Source organism: Octopus sinensis, linkage group LG11 (assembly GCF_006345805.1).
Source record: "Octopus sinensis linkage group LG11, ASM634580v1, whole genome shotgun sequence".
Taxonomy (NCBI): Eukaryota; Metazoa; Mollusca; class Cephalopoda; order Octopoda; family Octopodidae; genus Octopus; species Octopus sinensis.
In genome coordinates this window covers 15,991,324-16,013,364 of record NC_043007.1, presented here as the reverse complement: position 1 = coordinate 16,013,364, position 22,041 = coordinate 15,991,324, and the positions used below count along the sequence as shown (strand labels likewise).

The 22,041-nt window shown below is 37.6% G+C and overlaps 1 protein-coding gene across 1 annotated transcript in view; it reads right to left on the bottom strand.

The window, feature by feature from the left end:
- Positions 1–15,763: 15,763 nt before the first annotated feature.
- Positions 15,764–22,041, bottom strand: part of LOC115217444 — a 45,382-nt gene continuing 39,104 nt past the window's right edge. Inside the window, exons 13-16 of the mRNA XM_029787144.2 lie at positions 20,833–21,012; positions 19,147–19,282; positions 17,353–17,384; positions 15,764–15,945 (exon numbers count right to left, since the gene is read on the bottom strand). Coding sequence (XP_029643004.1) covers positions 15,866–15,945; positions 17,353–17,384; positions 19,147–19,282; positions 20,833–21,012 — 428 coding nt within the window. The 3' untranslated portion in view covers positions 15,764–15,865. The remainder of the gene's footprint in view (positions 15,946–17,352; positions 17,385–19,146; positions 19,283–20,832; positions 21,013–22,041) is intronic.

Below are 22,041 nucleotides of genomic sequence, written 5' to 3'. Positions count from 1 at the left end.
GGACTCACTTGTCCTACCGGGTCTTCTCGCGCACAACACACTTCCAGAGGTCTCGGTCTCTAGTCATTTCCTCAGTGAGACCTAAAGTTCGAAGGTCGTGCTTCACCACCTCATCCCAGGTTTTCCTGGGTCTGCCTTTTCCGCAGGTTCCCTCAACCGCTAGGGTGTGGCACTTTTTCACACAACTATCTTCATTCATTCTCGCCACATGACCATACCAGCGCAAACGTCTCTCTTGCACACCACATCTGATGCTTCTTAGGTCCAGCTTTTCTCTCAAGGTACTTACACTCTGCCGAGTATGAGTACTGACATTACACATCCATCGGAGCATACTCGCTTCATTTCTTGCGAGCTTACGCATATCCTCAGCAGTCACGGCTCATGTTTCACTGCCATGTAGCATGGTGCAATTTTTGAACTACAAAAATATTGACGGATTTGAAAATTAAAATTTTTTTTGCATTTCCAATCTATATTATTCATTGATATTTCATACACATTCACATTTAATACTATAGTTTCAAAAATACTAAAATGTTTATTATTGCAATTGAATAGAAAAGGATAAACATGCCTTTTTTCAGCGACCCCCATTTGGGACTTTTTGAAAAATTTATAATTTCCAGAATAATTCACAGGAGTGGCTGTGTGGTGAGTAGCTTGCTTACCAACCACATGGTTCTGGGTTCAGTCCCACTGCATGGCACCTTGGGCAAGTGTCTTCTACTATAGCCTCGGGCTGACCAAAGCCTTGTGAGTGGAAAGAAGCCTGTAGTATATATTATGTATATATATGTGTGTGTCTGTGTTTGTCCCCCTAGCATTGCTTGACAACTGATGCTGGTGTGTTTATGTCCCCGTCACTTAGCGGTTCAGCAAAATAGACCGATAGAATAAGTACTGGGCTTACAAAGAATAAGTCCTGGGGTCGAGTTGCTCGACTAAAGGCAATGCTCCAGCATGGCCGCAGTCAAATGACTGAAACAAGTGAAAGAGTATATGAAGAAAATTTAAACATAAAATTTAACTCCCAAGACACCTGGCAAAGCCAAAACATACGAATAAAAAAAATTGGCAGTTAATGAGTTAATATACAAATGTTATTACTTGTGTTTGAATCAAACTCACAATTATTTATGTACATATGCAAATAATTAAACAAAATCTGAACGTTTGCAAAATCACAGCCAACTAGGGGACTGATATGCTTAACTTATCAGAAATAGCAGCTAACTATCATTTCACACACTGTTGTCTTGGAAGTATGTATTATGTATTATTCTTTGCTACCCTAAGCACAAGGCCCGAAATTTTTGGGTAGAGGGCCAGTCAATTAAATCGACCCCAGTATGCAACTGGTACTTAATTTATCGATCCCCAAAAGGATGAAAGGCAAAGTTGACATCGGTGGAATTTGAACTCAGAACATAACGACAGACGAAATACCTATTTCTTTACTACCCACAAGGGGCTAAATATAGAGGGGACAAACGGATTAAGTCGATTACATCGACCCCAGTATGCAACTGGTACTTAATTTATCGACCCTGAAAGGATGAAAGGCAAAGTCGACCTCGGCGGAATTTGAACTCAGAACGTAGCGGCAGACGAAATACCTGTTTCTTTACTACCCACAAGGGGTTAAACATAGAGAGGACAAACACGGACAGACAAACAGATTAAGTCGATTATATCGACCCCAGTGCGTAACTGGTACTTAATTTATTGACCTCGAAAAAATGAAAAGCAAAGTCGACCGTGGCGGAATTTGAACTCAGAACGTAACGGCAGACGAAACACCGCTAAGCATTTCGTCCGACATGCTAACATTTCTGCCAGCTCGCCGCCTTTGTATTATATATCACTGTCCTGAATCATACATGGTCTTGGTCAATCAAGGCTGGCCTGGATTTAAACAACAGAGCCAAATATATTGTAGAAAATTATAGTCAAAAAAAGAACAATATTGTTTCATATAAGAAATATCTGGCTGTGTGGTAAGTAGCTTGCTTATTAATCACATGGTTCTGGGTTCAGTCCCACTGCGTGGCACATTGGGCAAATATCTTCTACTATAGCCTTGGGCTGACTAAAGCCTTGTGAGTGGATTTGGTAAACGGAAACTGAAAGAAGCCCGTCGTATATATATGTATGTTTGTCCCTCCAACATCGCTTGACAACTGATGCTGGTGTGTTTACATCCCCGTAACTTAGCAGTTCGGCAAAAAGAGACTGATAGAATAAGTACTAGGCTTACAAAGAATAAGTCCTGGGGTCGATTTGCTTGACTAAAGGCAGTGCTCCAGCATGGCCACAGTCAAATGACTGAAACAATTAAAAGAGTATATAGTTTAAATTCCGCTGATTTAAGAAAGGAGCCATCTCCAGGTTTATTTCATTATTCTTAGACTATTATCTTTCGTCTTTTACTTGTTTCAGTCATTAGACTGCTGCCACGAGGAATTTTAATTGAACTAATTGACTCCAGTACTTATTTTCTTTTTAAGCCTGATACTTATTCTATTGGTCTTTTTTGCTGTACTGCTACGTTACAGGGACATAACACACCAACACTGGTTGTATTGCAGGTAACCACACTTTTACTTAGCTTGTACCTTCTCATGCATAGCAAACTGCAAGTAGTGTCAGTTCCCTGATATCTCCTCTGTAAGGGCCAACGTCTGAAGATCCTTTCTCAAATACACATAGACAGGTCTATATACACATATGTACCCAAACCAATATAAACTGTAGATCCAACCCAAGTAGTGTTCCACCATGTAGTTGGTAAGCGAGTTGGGGAGGTGCAATGGCCCAGTGGTTAGGGCAGCGGACTCGCGGTTTCGATTCCCAGACCGGGTGTTGTGAGTGTTTATTGAGCGAAAACACCTAAAGGTCCACAAGGCTCTGGCAGGGGATGGTGGTGATAAATGCTGTACTCTTTCACCACAACTTTCTCCCACTCTTACTTCCTGTTTCTGTTGTACCTGTATTTCAAAGGGCCGGCCTTGTCACTCTCTGTGTCACGCTGAATATCCCCGAGAACTACGTTAAGGGTACACGTGTCTGTTGAGTTCTCAGCCACTTACACGTTAATTTCACGAGCAGGCTGTTCCGTTGATTTGGATCAACCGGAACCCTCGTCGTCGTAACCGACGGAGTGCTTCCATTAAGGTAAGCGAGTTATCTCATATTTTCACCTTGCCTGTTTGTTTAAAATTCACACACAGTGGAACTGAACCCGGAACTATTTGGTTGGGATAGTCATGTGTCCCTGTTTGGCTCTACATTCTGTGGAATATTAACATGATGTAAGTAAGTGCAAGGAAACTATGTGATATTACACAAATGCAATGTCATTTTTACTCAGGGGCAGGAAATTGCTTCTGGGTTCAGTCCCACTGCTTGGCACCTTGGGCAAGTGTCTTCTATTATAGCCTCGGGCCGACCAAAGCCTTGTGAGTGGATTTGGTAGATGGAAACTGAAAGAAACCTGTCGTATATATGCATGTGTGTGTATCCCCCCAACATCGCTTGACAACCGATGCTGGTATATTTACGTTCCCGTAACTTAGTGGTTCAGCAGAAGAGACCGATAGAATAAGTACTAGGCTTACAAAGAATAAGCCCTGGGGTCGATTTGCTCGACTAAAGGCGGTGCTCCAGCATGGCCATAATCAAAATGACAAACAAGTAAAAGAGTAAAAGCATTGACCAAAAAAGAAAACCCCTTAGTATTCTAAATTCAGATTCCACAGACCAGCTTTTCTGCTAGAATAAGGGCATTAGAGACAATAAATTTTGTACTTAATTAAGGAAAGTACCCAGGGTATCTTGTATACTTTCAACTGACATCTTGGCTGTTTTATAATCAGCTTAGTATGAATCATAAACTCACATGAGTGTGAATCAGACTCCATTTTATCCATCGGAATGATTCGTATAGATGCAATAGAAAGAAGCAAGGGAAAGATGCCTGACTAAGTTCCCAGCTATGTTTGCGAGTTGTAAGCAGAATTTCCTGTTATATTTAGTGAAGTAACTTGTTGAAGCAGACAATGCGATCTTTCATATATATCTTTTGCGGCGAGCTGGCAGAATCGTTAGCACGCTGGGCGAAATACGTAGCCGTATTTCGTCTGCCGTTACGTTCTTAGTTCAAGTTCCGCCGAGGTCGACTTTGCCTTTCATCCTTTCGGGGTCTATAAATTAAGTGCCAGTTATGCACTGGGGTCGATGTAATTGATTTAATTCCTTTGTCTGTCTTTGTTTGTCCCTTCTATGTTTAGCCCCTTGTGGGCAATAAAGAAATATATATATATCTTTTGCCAGTTTCAGTAATTGGACCGTGACAATACAGGGACACCTCCTTGACGGGTTTAGTTGAAGAGAGCGACCCTAGTACTTATTCTATGAGAATCTTTTGCCAAACTGCTAACGTAAGGATGCGTAAACAAACCAACACCGGTTATCAAGTATTGGTGGTGGGGGAAACAAACACACGATGGGCTTCGACTCACTTTCCGTCTACAAATCTACAGCGCGTTGGTCGGTCCGGGACTAAAGTAGGAGATACTTATGTAAGGATTGAACTCAAAATCACGTGGTTGCAAAGCGAGCTCCTTAACCACACAGCCATATTTTGTATACTAAAAGCAAACATACATTCATATAAGACAAAAGCTATTTCCTTAAAAAAAAAAACGAATGACGTTTATATGTTGATTCTATAATGATTCGTGGTACTAGTTAAGAAGAGTGGTCCCGGTGCACGCACTCGCACTAGCTAGCCGTGACTAGTCGATCCTTACTTTGTGTTTTATTTACTTTGTTTTAAAAAAATTATTTACTTTGTGTAAAAAAATTATTTTGTGTTTTACTTTGCTAGGTAGTCATCGTAGGATCGAATAGTCACGACTAGCTAGCTAGCGCGAGTACGCAAGTAGGCGCACCGGGACCACTTTTCTTAAGTAGTACCTGATTCGTTTGTATTTTATTCTTGAGATTATGACCTTAATAAAAAAAAGCATCATCGGCTCCTCTTCTGATCATAATATTCCTTATTTCTAAGCAGTTACTAATCATTAACAAACGTACAAATTAATACTTACCCAATCAGAATTAATTAGGTTCAAAATAATATAACTGTTCCTGTGAGTCCCAATGAAATTAGTGCTGTCAGTTTTCTTCTTTTTGTACAAAACCTGAAGGGTTTTGAAGAACAATTTTTTTACGTCAGCAAAAGCACCGGTGTATTATGTCAACCCGAGACCGCTCGCTGGTTCATTAATGTTTTTAATTGATCTAAAAATTCTCCATTAAAATTTCACGTTTCAAAAACGTGGCTTGATAATGGCAGTTATTCTGCTAAGTTCTTATTTTCAGAATTAATTGAAACAAATGCAGTGTATTTCAGCAGTAATGTGGTACCTAAAGGTTTACACGAAAACCCGGATCTTTTCGGTTTGAACGGCAGTTTTTTCTAGCGGTGTCATATGAAATTGTCATCCATAATTATGACCCTAGTATCGATCTATTGCATTTCAATCTGTTTTAGGGTTAGGGGTGGGGGGAAGGGTATCTTTTTTTCTTCACAAATGTAAATAAACCCAATCTGTTTCTTAAACGAGGGACATATTCATACGGCACAGAATGTTTTTTTTACCTCAATACACGTCATTGATTGGTTGAAATTGCAGAAATTGAAGAAAAGAAAAACAAATATCTTACAAACTATAGAATTTTCTCAATAAAGCCAAGAGAAAAAGATGTTTTATAAACACATTTTACCAGTATACGAAGTTTAAAATTTTCTAGTTATCTAGAAATTATGTTAAAAACTGCCGTTCAAACCGAAAAGATCCGAACAGCCCTTCGACAACAGCAAAACATAGAAAGTGGCCGTCTGATTACCTCACACTTCGCTACTGAGAAACATGAATTGAAGCGAGAGCTTTTGACCCTGTGTAATGGTTATGGTGTTACATTTAACAATGTAAACACGACTACGGGTTATTTGATACAGGTAGGGAGTTTATGTTTCGTGCTGTTGTTATAAACAATGCGGTGGTTATTTATTTGGCAGAAAGAACTGCATAAAAATATACTACTTTATAATGCGAGATGTGGTGGCGTTTTAGAAGTGCGCAATTTCCATCAGCTTGTTGTGGTTGTTTAGTTCCGGTCAAACTGATGTAAAGGCCGGTACTACTTGAGAACAGCGGTCCCGGTGCGCGCACTCGCGCTAGCTTGTCATGACTAGTTGTTCCTTTGTGTTTTTGTGTGTTATTTACTTTGTTTAAAAAATTATTTACTTTGTTTAACAAAAAAATATTTTGTGTTATATTTACTTTGCTAGGTAGTCGTAGGATCGACTAGTCACGACTAGCTAGCGCGAGTGCGCGCACCGGGACCACTGTTCCCCAAGTTGTACCGTAAAGGCCTTCATGTCGTGACCATACCGTCTTTTTAGGGGATGGAATATCTAATTCCATTTTATCTATTATAATTCTTTTCTTTTTTTTAAGGCTTGGTTTAAGCAAGTTCTCACAAAGTACTCGATATGTTCGAGAAACTACGGTAGCTAGTCTTTGATAAACGGGAAATGACATGTCAGCAAATTTGCTACTGCCCACTGTAATACGATTTCTTACAATAAAAAACAAAGCTGCGCTGTATAATTAACAGACAGCTGTGCTTTGCTTTGCTTTACAGCTATGTTGAATAATTATGACTAATTTTACACTCATTAAGATTATGTTTTTACTAAGTTAAAATAAAATTTAAAGAATACGCTATTATTATTCGAAATAATGTTTCTATTATTATTATTATTACTAGTAGTATGTTAAGCCTTAGTCATTCTAATTCCAAAATAGTTACCTGATGCCGCTGGTTTTTTATCCTTTCTCTTTGTTCGTGGTTCTGTTTATGAATGCATCCTCATATCGGATTTCTCTTTAGAACAAAATATTTTTCAGCTCTGAAGAGTTACAAATCTTGTATATGCTTCCTTCACGTGAGCAATAATTAAAGATATTTTGTTAATGTCCAAAAAAGGTAAAATTAACATAGTTTCTCGAATACGATTCTTTCTCTCTTTCGATATAACTCGACAAAACCAAAATATTTCACTTCGGGTATTTCCGTGGGTTGTGGAGTACAGATCTAACGAAATTATGCCAGCAATGTCTCATTTTAAACTTAAAGAGGGTTCGATCTTTTAATCTTTTTGTTCGTTCTTCTTTCTTTGTTTTCGTTTAATTAAAAAAAAAAGTTCTAGTTAAAGGAAAATTTAATCGTTATATAAAATATTTTTTAAGTAAATTTTTAACATGTAACTCATTCGAACTCGTATAACATTTTTGTCTTTCGTTTGTCCTGTATTGTCCCATTCTATATAAGACCCATCATGATCGGAATAAAGATTCCATTTTAAACTTAAAAGAAAAAAAGCCTTGCATATTTGTTCTTACCTGTTTCATGTGTGTATGTAAAATCCGAAAATTTCCAAGCAGAAAACAGAATCGAACTTATCATTTGCTTCCACGGAAATACCCGGTGATACGTTTTAATTTTGTCGAGTTATATCGAAAGAATGCCAAATGAAGAAAAGAGAAAAAATCTACTTTGAATAGTATAAAACTAAATATTGCGTATTATCTTGAATGTGTCCTCCACCGTTTTGATTTACCTCTTTTGTGCACGAACGACCTCAGTGACACCTTTAACAACACATTCCGTTTTCCAGAAGAAACGGATTATATATGATTGCAGGAGCGCATAAATTCTCAGCTGATAACATTTTATATTAATAAATATTAATTATCTTTTTGGACGTACTTCGAGAAAACTAAATTTATAACTGGTCACTCATTTGAAAACAAACAATAAAGCTATATGGGCGAGGCTTTGTTTATGGAGATCTAATCAAGTGTATGAAGATGCAGATCGTGCCACATATAGCTGCTAATGACGAAAAGAATTAAGCAGTATCGGGTGCACATCACTCGTTTATTCTTGAGGTTATGGCCTTAATAAAAAGGACCATCGCTTCCCTTTCCTCATTTGTGAATAGTTACAACTCTTGGATCCTTTCGGTTTGACCGGCAGTTTTTAACATAATTTCTAGGTAACTAAAAAATTTTAAAACTTCGTATACTGGTAGAATGTGTTTATAAAACATCTTTTCTCTTGGCTTTATTGAGAAAATTCTATAGTTTGTAAGATATTTTCTTCAATTTTGGCAATTTCAACCAATCAATGACATGTATTTGAGGTGAAAACATTCTGTGCCGTATGAATATGTCCCTCGTTTAAGAAACAGATTGGGTTTATTTACATTTCTGAAGAAAAAAGATACCCTTCCCCCTACCCCTAACCCTAAAACAGATTGAAATACAATAGATCGATACTAGGGTCATAATTATGAGTGACAATTTCATATGACACCGCTAGAAAAAACTGCCGTTCAAACCGAAAAGATCCGAATTCTTTAATAAATGTACAAGTTAATACCCAACTAGAATAAATTAAGTGCAAAATAATATAACTGTTCCTGTGTGCCCCAATGAAATTAGTGCCGTCAATTTTCTTCTCTTTGTACAAAATATTACAGGTTTTGAAGAACTTTTTACGTCAGCGAAAAACACCTGTGTATTATGTTAACCCCTCTGAAAAATTACTCGAGGTTTTTATAAATAAAGTGAACAAGGGCGTGGAGTAATGTACGTGCCTTAGATCCGTACCATGATATAAGAGATTAACTTTATACAATAATGACAATGTATAAATATGTGACACAATGTTATATCAAAAAGCAAATTCAGAATTATTTATTTTAAGCAACAGGGACACACACATGTATATATATATATATATATCGATAAAAATACAAAAGGAAACCTATCGGCCCTTCTTCAAGTAAAAGACAAAATTTTAATATAAACAAAAATAATTTCTAACAGTGGCAGATATTTTTAAGAATGTAAGTAGCTAAAGAAAAAAAAAAGGAACAATAGCAAACCTGTCAGGTATTCTTTGTACCTCAAGAATGGTAAATGGCAAAAGCCAATTAAAGATGTTGCACTCACCAACGAAAATAACTTCAATCAGAATTCATTTTTATAATCCATCGACTGCATAAGAAGAGCTTTGCTTTATACGACTGTTGAAATCCAAACCTACATGTATCACACTAACTGCGCATGTGCTAAAGTTAATCCAATCTAAAAAGAACAATACACGTGGGTGTATAAGAACATTAAGATGGTATAAAAATCAGGAAAAATAATTTAATAAAAGTTCGTAAATTTCCTATACTGTGGCGAGAGTGTTGATGCTTCGAGTAAAACCCTGCTCCAGAGAGCAGAGCCTAATTTATGCAAGGGTTACAAAAGTCTCTGCGTAGGGCAACACAATTCGCAAGGACCTCAAAATAATTAAAAAAGCATATATGTTTTTTTTTTCTTTTAATATTTGTGAGGCCTAAGGCGGTGAGCTGGCAGAATCATTTGCAAGTCTTCACGTTTTGAGTTCAAATTCTGCAAAGGTCGATAAAATAAGTACCATTTGAGCTCTGGTACTTACCCCTTCCCCCCCCCCCAAATTGCTGGTCTTGTGCCAAAATTTGAAATCAATCTTTGACGTTTCGGGAAAGGTGATGAACTAGCAAAATGTTTGGTGGCATTTCGTCCGTCTTCACGTTTTGAGTTCAAATGCCACCAAGGTCGACTTTGCTTTTTATCCTTTCGGGGTCGATAAAATAAGTACCGATTGAACACTGGAGTCTATGTAATCGATATACCCTTCCCCCAAAATTGCTGGCCTTGTGCACCAGATTTAAAACCAATATTTGTGAGCCCCTAGCCAGCACGCTCAGCAGCATTTCGTTCGTCCTTATGCCCTGATTTGATATTTAACCGAGCTTCAGTTTGCCTTTTATCTTTTCGGAGTTTATAAAATAATACCAGTTGAGTACTGGTGTCGATGTAACCGATTAACCTGTCCCTCAAAACTTGCTGGCGTTGAACCCAAAATAAGAATATTCGTAAGGTCTTTAGGTGTAAGATTTTAATTAGCGGCCTTGCAAGCATGATATAATTTAGACCGAGTCTAAATCTATTACTAGAGAGAGAGATTTTAAACTGTTTATGCTAAATGCTGCCATAAACCTAAATAAGTGTTTTTCTCCGATGAAGGTATTCTTTGCTTCACATTAGGACTGAGTTACGAAAACATTTACGTAAAAAGAGTGGAGGCGCAATGGCCCAGTGGTTAGGGCAGCGGACTCGCGGTCGTAGGATCGCGGTTTCGATTCCCAGACCGGGCGTTGTGAGTGTTTATTGAGCGAAAACACCTACAGCTCCCCGAGGCTCCGGCAAGGGGTGGTGGCGACCCCTGCTGTACTCTTTCGCCACAACTTTCTCTCACTCTTTCTTCCTGTTTCTGTTGTACCTGTATTTCAAAGGGCCGGCCTTGTCACTCTCTGTGTCACGCTGAATATCCCCGAGAACTACGTTAAGGGTACACGTGTCTGTGGAGTGCTCAGCCACTTACATGTTAATTTCACGAGCAGGCTGTTCCGTTGGTCGGATCAACCGGAACCCTCATCGTCGTAACCGACGGAGTGCTTCCACGTAAAAAGAAAAAAAAAAATGTGCATATATGAGAGAATAAGGAAGAAAATGTATGATTGCCCTGAGACATACGAACCCATCTTTTGTTGAATATATTACAATGTCCTGATTAATTGCATAAAGTTGGTAAATTTTTTGAGAAAGTTTTAAGTGTTTATCGTAGCCCTTACCATAAACATTTAAAAAAATGTTTTTCTCTTCAAAGAAAGGTTTTTTCTGAAAAGGTTAGAACTATTGTCTCTCCATAACAAATATTCAAATTTGGCATGTCGAACAATATAGCCTTTGAAAGGAAGAAGTGGGTTGGTGTTAAAGTTTCTTTCATACACTCTTATAAATGCAAACATTCGGTTTTTAATGTAAACTTGTTTTTGTTAAGTATTCAACCATCACTTGACAAACTACACACAGAAAAAGAAAAACAATTTAGAAGAGAGACAAGTTGAAAAGGGAACTGCATGTAAGGGGATGAAAATAGGTAAATAACGATTGTTTTAATATACGTACAATGCCAAAAATGTTTTTAGGCGGAAGACGATTATATCCGTTAGACTGGCATGTACTTAATCAATCCAAGAAGGATGGAAAATGCTGTTGACCTTGGTGGTATTTTAATTAAAAACTAAAAATAAATCCAGGTCCCGCAAAAATCAGCACGCTCAGTCATTTGCTAGAACATCGGTATTCTGGAAATCCGACTGTGCCGATGTCTTACCCAAAGGTTTTACTTAAAAAGATTGAAGAGGAATATTAATGACATCAGTCTCACTGATACAGAAAAGTAAACACAGGCTATGGCTACTGGCCCTTCTTCCAGACCCAGCAAGTATGAAAAAGTAAACAAAAATGATCAAGAACAAGCGCTGTTCCCTAACAGATATCTATAACCATGGGTGAAATGCTTAGCGGTATTTCGCCCGTCGCTACGTTATGAGTTCAAATTCCGCCGAGGCTTTTCATCCTTCGGGGTCGATAAATTAAGTACCAGTTATGTACTGGGGTCGATGTAATCGACTTAATCCCCTTGTTTGTCCCCTCTATGTTTAGCCCCTTGTGGACAATAAAGAAATAGATATCTATAACTATGTAGATGTACAACAAATGTAGACCACATACATAAAAATACGCAGAAGCCAACTTTGCTTTCCATCTTACCTGGACAAATAAAATAAAGAATCTTTCAAGTAATAAGGTCGATTAACAAATTAGTTCGACTATATCAGACATTCGGACGTGTAAAAACTGCTAATGAAGTTTTCTTTCAAACCTCACTTCTTCAAAGATGAAATAACTATTTTAGATTTTGTTTGAAATTGTTGTCTGCTTTTGCGACATGAAGCTGTAAAATTGCTTTCTAAATATTTTTGCTGAAGGTGAAATGAAAATCTATAGGAAGTAAGGTTATAAGTGTCTAAATTATGATCAATAATATATCAAGAATCAGTCAGTTCAAGTAAGCCATTTTTGACTTAAGCAGAGGAAGAACATCAATTTTATGACGGTTTTTGCAAGTTCTCTTAAAATGGTATGCAAGTTCAAGTGATAGTGTTTAATCGGGTGAAGGATTAAACCTAGAATTAATGCAATCCACCCGATGTGCTTTTTATACGATTTCCTTCAGCCACAAGCTCTTAGTTATTGTAGAAAATATTTAGCGAAAGTGCTACACTGCAAGGACGAACCCGAATCTACGTGTTTGCGAAATGAACTTTTTAACCCGGCAGCGATGTCAGACTCAATAAATATGATCGCTTGTTCCCTTAAAAAGAGCTATCAAATATCCCACAAATCATATCGTACCATCTTATTAAAAATTGGAAGGACACTAGTGTAGTCCTATATATGCTGGGCCCGAAAAAACAGAATGATGACAGCTGGGAGATGAGTGACTAGAGGTGATATTTAACGGGAAAAAAAAAATAATAAAATAAACAAAAAGTTATGGAATGACAAACTTGCTGAAAGGAATGATTTACTAAATGTTTTTTAACAATGTATAATAGAATAAATACAGATATCCGTCTTGCTCAAGATTACATCGGCTTGCTAGAAATAGCAGCCAAATTTTACTAAAATCAAATGCTACCTTTAAACAAATGAGTTCAAGTGAGATACTGTTACTTCCCACTACATCCCACTTTTGAAATTAAAATGTCTGAAAGTTGTCTCCATTTCATTTGATGACAAGAGTTAATCATTAAGATAATTATTGGTTCCTCTAATCTATGGGTGCACATTTAATTAATTAAAATTTCTTCGCTCACTTCATTAAATATGATAGCGTTCATTTTAGTAAAATAGTTCTAGAGAGTCTAAATAGCCGGAATAGTCACGGATGGAATGTTTTTGATAATAGGTTTGACATAATAGTATGTAATACTTTGATATTCTGAAATTGACAAATATCTAGCCACCTTCAAAAAATTATTACCGATTTTTTTAGCCCACACCCTCTTCATCGACAAGGCAAAATCGAGTCGCATTTCATATAATCCTTCTTTCATCACCTTTGTGTTGTAGAAGACTAAAATTGTTTAAAACTGTCTTACTTTTATCAAACATAGCAATTTGTCCACCTACTTTTCAATCTTCACAGATCCACATCGACTGCTGCGAAAACTCTGTACTAAACAATAACATTAAACGTGTCGTGTGATGAAATAACATCTTGGCAGACTGGATTAGATAACAAAGGAGTTACTCTATTTTTGTAAAGCAACTTGAAACAAAAACTAACTCTGCTACAGAGTAAATCAGGAGTTCACAATCTTTTTGACTTCGGAGTATAATGGAGAGAAAAACGAAAATTATCGTCGCATTGGGCCGAGAAAAGGGTAAACAACCCACGGGATGTAACTCCCAGTGTTAAATTGAGGAAAACGAGAGTGACTCCCCTTGGTCAAATCTACGTTTCCGTTACAACGCATGACTTTACGAGCCCAACGCTTGTCAAACGAGGCGCTGCAGATTTTTAAAATATTTAAAACTCTATTGTGAGGTTTTAGAAGATCCATATTAATGCTTGAGGATCTTAAAGACGTTTTAGTAATAATTTTGTTCTATAAAAAAGATTTATAAAACAAAGTTGGCAATTAGTTTCTGTATTATTTTATAAATGTTTTTAAATAAATATCTTAAATCTCGACGCAATGCGATGATAGTTTTTATTTTTCTCTCCATTGTACTCCGAAGTCAAAAAGATTGTGAACCTCTTACTTAATGGCAGAGTTAGTGGACCTTTTCGGTTTGAACGGCAGTTTTTTAAAATAACTTCCACGTATCTAAACACTTTTAAACTTCGTATACTGGTTGAATGTATTTATAAAACATCTTTTTCTCTTGGCTTTATTGAGAAAATTCTATACTTTGTAAGATATTTGTTGTTGTTTTTTTCTTCAACTTCTGCAATTTCAACCAATCAATGACGTCTATTGCGGTGAAAACATTCCATGGTGTACAAGTTATTTTGTTTTACTGAACTGTGTATAAACTTTCTCTCTGGTTAAGTTTTGCATTTAAAAATATAGAAAAACCAAATCTCAGATATAGAATACTACATAAAAATTATCTGAGATTATATTTTCAACTGAGTACTACAAGTATTGTTGAGCAGAACACTAGCACCTCAGTTTGTAGAATGTTAATAAATTTGAAAATAGAGCAGAATAAAAATTCTAACCTTTCAGGCTCTTAGTCTTCAATGGGAAGTAGAGAAAAATAAGCTCTTCTTTGGATTAATTGTTCCTGATGCAGATTCTGACTGGTTTCTTCAGACTCCAGTCTGTACCCTACTCTGTAAATTAAACTTAATCTAACTCAGTACAATAAATAGTGGAGCGCAAACGTTTTGCAGTTCATTAAGTTGAACCACCAACATAATTTGACGCAAAGCTTAAACCAGATCTCTTCACACCAACAACAGAGCAATAAGCAAGCTACTCAGTAAGTTTATTTATTAATCACAGTCATGCCATCAATTTGAGTTAACACCAGATGTAAGCCAGCTCTCTTTCTTAAACTGTTAATACTCTTTAAAATGACATGAAAATCACATATTTCTCTCCTTTAACATAGTGGAGTTTTGAACATATCTAAGAAATACTTAGTACTGAGAAGTCACTAAGATTTCGAGGAAGCCACACACATGAAATTACAATAACTTCTGTTAACTAAGTACAAGGTCAAAATTTTGCAGGAAAGACACACAAATTTGACATTGTTACTTATTTTATCCACTGTACAATGATTTGAATCCAGTATAGCAAAATGTTGCACCCCATCCTGTTTTACACTTGCACCTCTTTATTCCTGTGAAGGTCCTAGGGGTAGAATCCTTAGGCACCATATGCACAGGATCCTATCAGAAGCAACTGTCATTACTAAACTAGATTCATTAGTGCACACATACATACATATATATATATATATATATGTGTGTGTGTTATTTAGAGATAGAAGTCTCCATGCAATTCATCAAATCCTAATATACATCACACCATATAATAGAATTTTATTTTAATACTTACTAATCATTTCTAAATTTCTCTGCTACTCGTGTTTCATGAAGTGCGTTTTACCATTCCTTAAACACACAGTCTTTTACAGGAACATTTCTTATACACAACCCCAATCGTCAGAACTTATATTATTTTCATAATTCTTTTGTAGGCACCGAATGACATTGGAAGTGGAAATGGTCATAAGAATTGCTATGTCATTTTGTATTAAAAAGTAATCTACAGATGTGGTCCAATTTGTTTGGTTGTTGATCTAAAGTTTTCTCCATTTTCTGATTTTTTAAATTTGATTCCTGATAAACTCTGGTTTATTTTGTTGTTACCTGTACCCTGTGAGTATAGTGTACCTGCATACCCATGCCCAGAGATAACACAGGTAACTGACACCGATAGTAAATACAGATATTTTTATCCCTTAGTTGGTTACTGTAACCGCTAACCCTGCTTACCTATACATACATACTTACATACACACACACACACACACACACACACACATACTTGATGTAGTAATGTCACTATAATCTCCACTGATCTAGAAGTTAAAGATGGATGATTACGACAATAATAATAATGATAATAATAATAACAATAAATAAATAGATATAGTAAGTGAAATCTAGACAGCTTTATTGAAAACTTCCTTAGATTTTAATACAATTGAATAAATAAGGCGAGGGTTGTCTGGCAAAAATATCACATTGCAGTTCAATCATAAAAGTCGAAATCAATGGAGTCATCTTTTGCATTTGCAGATATATTTCTGGGAGACTCTTCAATGGCAGAACCTGAAAAAAAAAAAACACAAAGAAAATATTTAGACATAGTTTCAGTTTTCTACAAAGATGTTCCCATTATTATTTTACTTTTTAAAGATGTTGATCTGCTCAGGTCAGGTTTAAATTAGATAACATTTTAGAAACGAGCTTTGGAAGTGTCGAATGTGTTTGGTATTTTACAAATAAGAAATCGAAATCAAAACAAATTTGATGACTGGCACCCGTGCCAGTGGGGTGCTAACTACTCCATCCAAGCGGAATCACTGCCAGAGCGGCTGTTTGGCTTCCGTGCCAGTGGCATGTAAAAAGCACCGTTTGAGCGTGATTGTTACCAGTGTTGCTTTACTGGCAAGTGAAAAAACATTCAAGCAAGGTCGTTGCCAGTGCTGCTGGACTGACTCCTGTGCGGGTGGCACGTAAGAAACATCATTTTGAGCATGGCCGTAGCAAGTACCACCAGACTGGCCCTCATGCCGGTGGCACTTTAAAAGCACCCACTACACTCTCGGAGTGGTTGGTGTTAGGAAGGGCATCGAGCTGTAGAAACTCTGCCAGATCAGATTGGAGCCTGGCACAGCCATCTGGTTCACCAGCCCTCAGTCAAATCGTCCAACCCATGCTAGCATGGAAAACAGACGTTAAACGATGATGATGATGATGAAAGTAAATTTTGAATGCAGCATAGCTGTGAAAACAGCAGAAAAACTGGGTGAGTCACTTTACTTCACTTTGCTTCAGTTCACTCAGCTGGCAAAAATAAGTAGTATCTGTATTTCAAAGGGCCAGTGTTGTCACATTCAGTGAGTCATACTCAGGTAAGGGTACGTGTGTCTGTGGAGTGTTCAGCTACTTGCACATTAATTTCACAAGCAGGCTGTTCTATTGATTGGGTAACTGATGAGTTCCAGTTTTGCTTTCCAATAAAGATCAAAGTAAAAAATCCAGTTTCTTAATATATTATTTATTTACATCAAGTTAATACTGAGTGTCCCACAATATGATTTCTTTAAGGAGTTTTATAAAATATCCTGTCCCTGAATATAGTTCAACTAAGTTAATATTCAGTGTCTCACAATATGACTGCTATACATAGACCAAAGTAAAATATATACTATTTTCCAGTGGGTTATCTATTTAGACTACAGCAATACCTAACATCCCCCAGTATAACCTCCATACCAACTTAGATAAAAAAATTTTTTAAACCAGTGTCCCCTAATAAAAGACCTATTTAGAGCATGCAATACCTAGTGTCTCACAATATGAATTTTGTACAGACCTAGATCATAAATTTACAGTTTGTGCATGCATGACTCATACTAAACCAGTACCTAATCTGACCTCAGTATAAGACAAAATAAAATCAAGTGCCACTCAAAGCTGGTTTCTTTAAAGGGATAGTAGTAGGAAACTTACTGTGTGTCTCACCAGTTTCAGGAACAAGTCCGCTGCAATAACAAGAGGAACAAAGTTAAATAGATATTAGACTAAACTATGGACTCGGGGAATATGCAAGAGTTTCACTGTATTGCAGAAACAGAATAGAGAGGCATTATAAATGATTGAATGAGATAGATAGATAGAGAGAGAGAAAGAGAGACTTGTGTGTGTGTGTGTGCATGTCTGTATAAAAAAATTACAAACTACTAATACACTAATATACTCGCAGCAAGTATAGATGGGCTGGACACGTCGCCCGGCTCACCGATAATCGGTGGACGCACGCAGTTGTCGAGTGGTACCCGCGTGAGCGGAAAAGACCACCCGGAAGACCTCCACAATGGTGGAGTGACGATTTCAAGAGGACAATTGAGATCACGTGGATGAGAAAGGCGCGATCCAGAGAGGAGTGGACAGCGTGCTGTGACCAGCGGTGTCAAATGGACGCCTGACGGACTGGTCGGTCAAAGTGAAAGTGAATACTGAAAATACATTTTCAGCATCAACTACAATTCTTTTAGATAATAAGATGAGGCATTCACAAAAGTGGTGTGGAATTCATTTAATGAAGAGTTAAAACCAAGTGCTTTGCAATGTCACACAGAGTTTAATAAGGTAGAGAGTAACAGGAATTCTATGATAATCATGCTCTTCCCAAAGGCAAAAACAACACCAAGGAATTAATTTGCTTCAGTTAAGAATCAATACAGACTGCAGATTGCATTATCCTGTTAAGTCATCCGTCCGGGTTGTGGATCCGTAGAATAAGCTGCCGGACAAGATAGTGAAGATGCCGACGACCGCTCGGTTCAAAGTCTCTCTTGACCAGAAATGACCTGAACTCTTTGTATGACCACCCTCCCAGTACATAACTCCCTGTCCCCCTACATGGCCTTGCTTTTGCTTTTTGAGCCAATAAAAATTAAATTGAACTGAATTGAAAGAAAAATTTTTAAAACAGCAGAGGAAGTTTAACCCTTTAGCACTCAGATTACTCAGTCAAATGTAATATTTATTTATTCACATTGTTTTGAATTAATTATGTGTTATCTTGGAGCTCTGAAATTTTGATGGCGTGATTGTTTATCTTAACAATGATATTATTGGGTAGGAGTAAAAGGCCAAATCTAGCCAGTTTAAGTGACTGTCTTCCCTTCCTTGGATCTTTCCTTTTTCTATGTTTCTGACAAAGAGCTCCGCTTGAAACGTTAAATCCTCCTTCTTTCTTTCCTTCTTGAGTGTCCAAAAACACTATACCGGTTCCACGTCCCCGCGTTGTTGTGTTTTCATATTTGGATTAACTTTAGAATATTTGGGCCTGATATTGCTAAAGAGTTAAAGGAAATTTGGCTGTTATTTTTAGCAGAACCTCCAGACTGGATAGTTAAGTGAAGTATAACATGCCCAGAGTGCCATACTGTATCCCATGTGATTAACATGTTGAGATGCAAAGTACCAGCTTTAGTTAGCTGAAGATGTGGAATATTTGAACCTATGGATCTATGGATTGCACATGTTCACCCAACTGACAATGTACAAGTCTTAGGCCTCCTCAGTCAGGGATGATATGCAATTCAACAGCAACAGCAACAACCAAATCAAGCGAGACAATGAGGGATTTGTTATGTGATCACTCAACCTGCTAAGAGTAAATTTTCCTCAAATCATACACTCTAGTATCTTAAATAAGAGAGACACTGGGCAGTAAATGATATTGACTTAACTGCAGCCAAGCATAGCATTACATGTTACACATATAATAATACATACCTCAGGTGGTGCTTTGACAAGCTGGAACCAAATTCTTTCTCCAAATCATCGCTCTCACCATCAGAATCTGCCAGTTCTTCATCAAGGGAAATTGAACTCATCAATCCAGTGAGCAATGTCTTGTAGGCAGGAGTTTCTAAAGTAACAAATAAATACATTCCAAAGCTTAGGAAAACTACATAAACATTATTAACCCTTTAGCGTTCAGATTACTCTGTTAAATGTATAATTTTTTAAAATCAAATTATTTTTAATTAATCATGCATTATCTTATAGCTTTGAGGTTTCAATGACGTGATTGTTTATTTTTAGAATGTCAATATAGGTTAGGTGTGAGAGCCCTGATCTAGTCAGTTTGAACATAAAATAGGTAGAAAACTTTGGCCGGATATGGCCAGTTTAAACACTAAAGGGTTAATGTGACGGATATTAGTCCTCATCTTGTTCGTTGTTAACACAACGTTTTGGCTGATATATCTTCCAAATATCCGTCAAATGTAAATAAAGTACATAATTCCTCATCTCTTAAATATAGAACTGTAAAACTATATCATCATCATCGTTTAACGTCCGCTTTCCATGCTAGCATGGGTTGGATGTATGACTGAGGGCTGGCGAACCAGGCTTCAATCTTGATCTGGCAGAGTTTCTACAGCTGGATGCCCTTCCTAATGCCAATCACCCCGAGAGTGTATATATGTTATATAAAACATAAATAAAACTACATGCTACTGGTGGGTCAGGGACAGTATCAGATACTCATCCTAGGTGTTGCAGAATGGGATTGAACCCAGAAACAAATGGTTGGGGTGCAAGCCCCTTAACCACACAGCCATGCTTGTAATTTGTATAGTTGTAAATTAAAAAGCAACAGTTTTGATGGTTGAATATCTAACTCTTTCTAACAACAATCACTAAAATATAACGTAAGGCTCTCTAATATTCCATAGTAGTCTATAAGTTCCCTTGAAGAACAATATAATAATTGGTCTACACTGGAATTCATCAAACAACTGCCTAGTAATTCAACATTGATTTGCTTAGCCACATTACCACCACTAACTGGAGATCAATGGTGGAATTCACTGAACAATGTTACAGAAGAATTTGTAAGAAATTAAATCAATAAAAGACAAGGTTAATGGAAGGTGGAGTTAAAAGAAGGCGGAGTCAATGGGAGGTTGGGGTTAATAGAAGGTGGAGTTAAAAGAAGGCAAAGTCAATAGGAGGAGTTAAAAGAAGGTGGAGTCAATGGAAGGTTGGGGTTAATAGAAGGTGGAGCTAAAAGAAGGCAGAGTCAATGGGAGGTTGGGGTTAATAGGTGGAGTTAATAGAAGGTGGAGTCAAAGAGAGGTTGGGGTTAATAGAAGGTGGAGTTAATAGAAGGCAGAGTCAATGGGAGGTTGGGGTTAATAGGTGGAGTTAATAGAAAGTGGAGTCAATGAGAGGTTGGGGTTAATAGAAGGCAGAGTCAATGGGAGGTTGAGGTTAATAGGTGAAGTTAATAGAAGGCGGAGTCAATGGGAGGTTGGGGTTAATAGAAGGTGGTGTCAATGGGAGATTCGGGTTAGTAGAAGGATTTACATGCAGGTGGCAGAATTAAACTGAAGGCTGGGTTAGTAGAATGAGTGAATAAAGAATTAAGATGTTTCTTTAGAACTAAGCTAAAAGAAACATTACACTTACCACTTATATTGATGCTACTTGACATTTTTGGTGATTTAGATTCATGCAGATAATCTCCAACATCTTTTCCATCTTGCTCATCATCATCATCAAAGTCCTTCACATTTTTTTCTTGGTGGCTGTGTGGATTGCTATTACTGTAGACTGGTTTCAATGCAAAACTCTTTTGTTCTTGTTTACCTGAGTAAACAGAATCAATACAACAAGTCAGAGATAGTAATATCAGGGTATTTTCTGTATTGTTACCTGTAGAAAGAGGGGTATTGAGGCCGAGATTAGTGTATGTGGGGAAATAGGGGCACATCTGTGCGGGTGGCACATAAAAAGCACCCACTACACTCTCGGAGTGGTTGGCATTAGGAAGAGCATCCAGCTGTAGAAACATTGCCAGATAAGACTGGAGCTTGGTGCAGCCTTCTGGCTTCCCAGACCCTGGTTGAACCGTCCAACCCATGCTAGCATGGAGAACGGACGCTAAACGATGATGATGATGATGATGAGAGGTCCAAGCTGATTGGGTAATTCACAATCTGAATGAGATAAAATGAGATAACCGGACACTGCTGTTTGGACATTGGTGATTTCGCATGGCTGACCTGTTTTGGAGCCAGTACATTTTGGTGCTGGAGGAAAACAGACAGACGGACGGACGGACAGACACACATGTGCACATGCAGAAATGTACACATACAGATAAGGAGGGAGAGAGAGAGAGAGAGAGAGAGAGTCATTACAATTTATAAGTTGAACATGAGACAAAAACACTTCTTTTCCTCACACACACACACACACACACATACATATACATATATATCGTTGCCAGAGTGGCTAACTGGCATTCGTGCCAGTGGCACATAAAAAGTACCATTCGAGCGTGATCATTACCAGCATCGCCTTACTGGCACTTGTGCTGGTGTGCAGTTGACACGTAAAAAAAAAAACACCACTTGAACATGGCTGTTGCCAGTACCGCCTGACTGGCCCGTGCCGGTGGCACGTAAAAGCACCCACTGCACTCTCAGAGTGGTTGGCGTTAGGAAGGGCATCCAGCTGTAGAAACTCTGCCAGATCAAGATTAGAGCCTGGTGATGATGACATATATATATATATATATATATATATATACTGCCTGACTGGCTCCATGCCGGTGCCATGTAAAAGCACCCACTACACTCTTGGAGTGGTTGGCGTTAGGAAGGGCATCCAGCT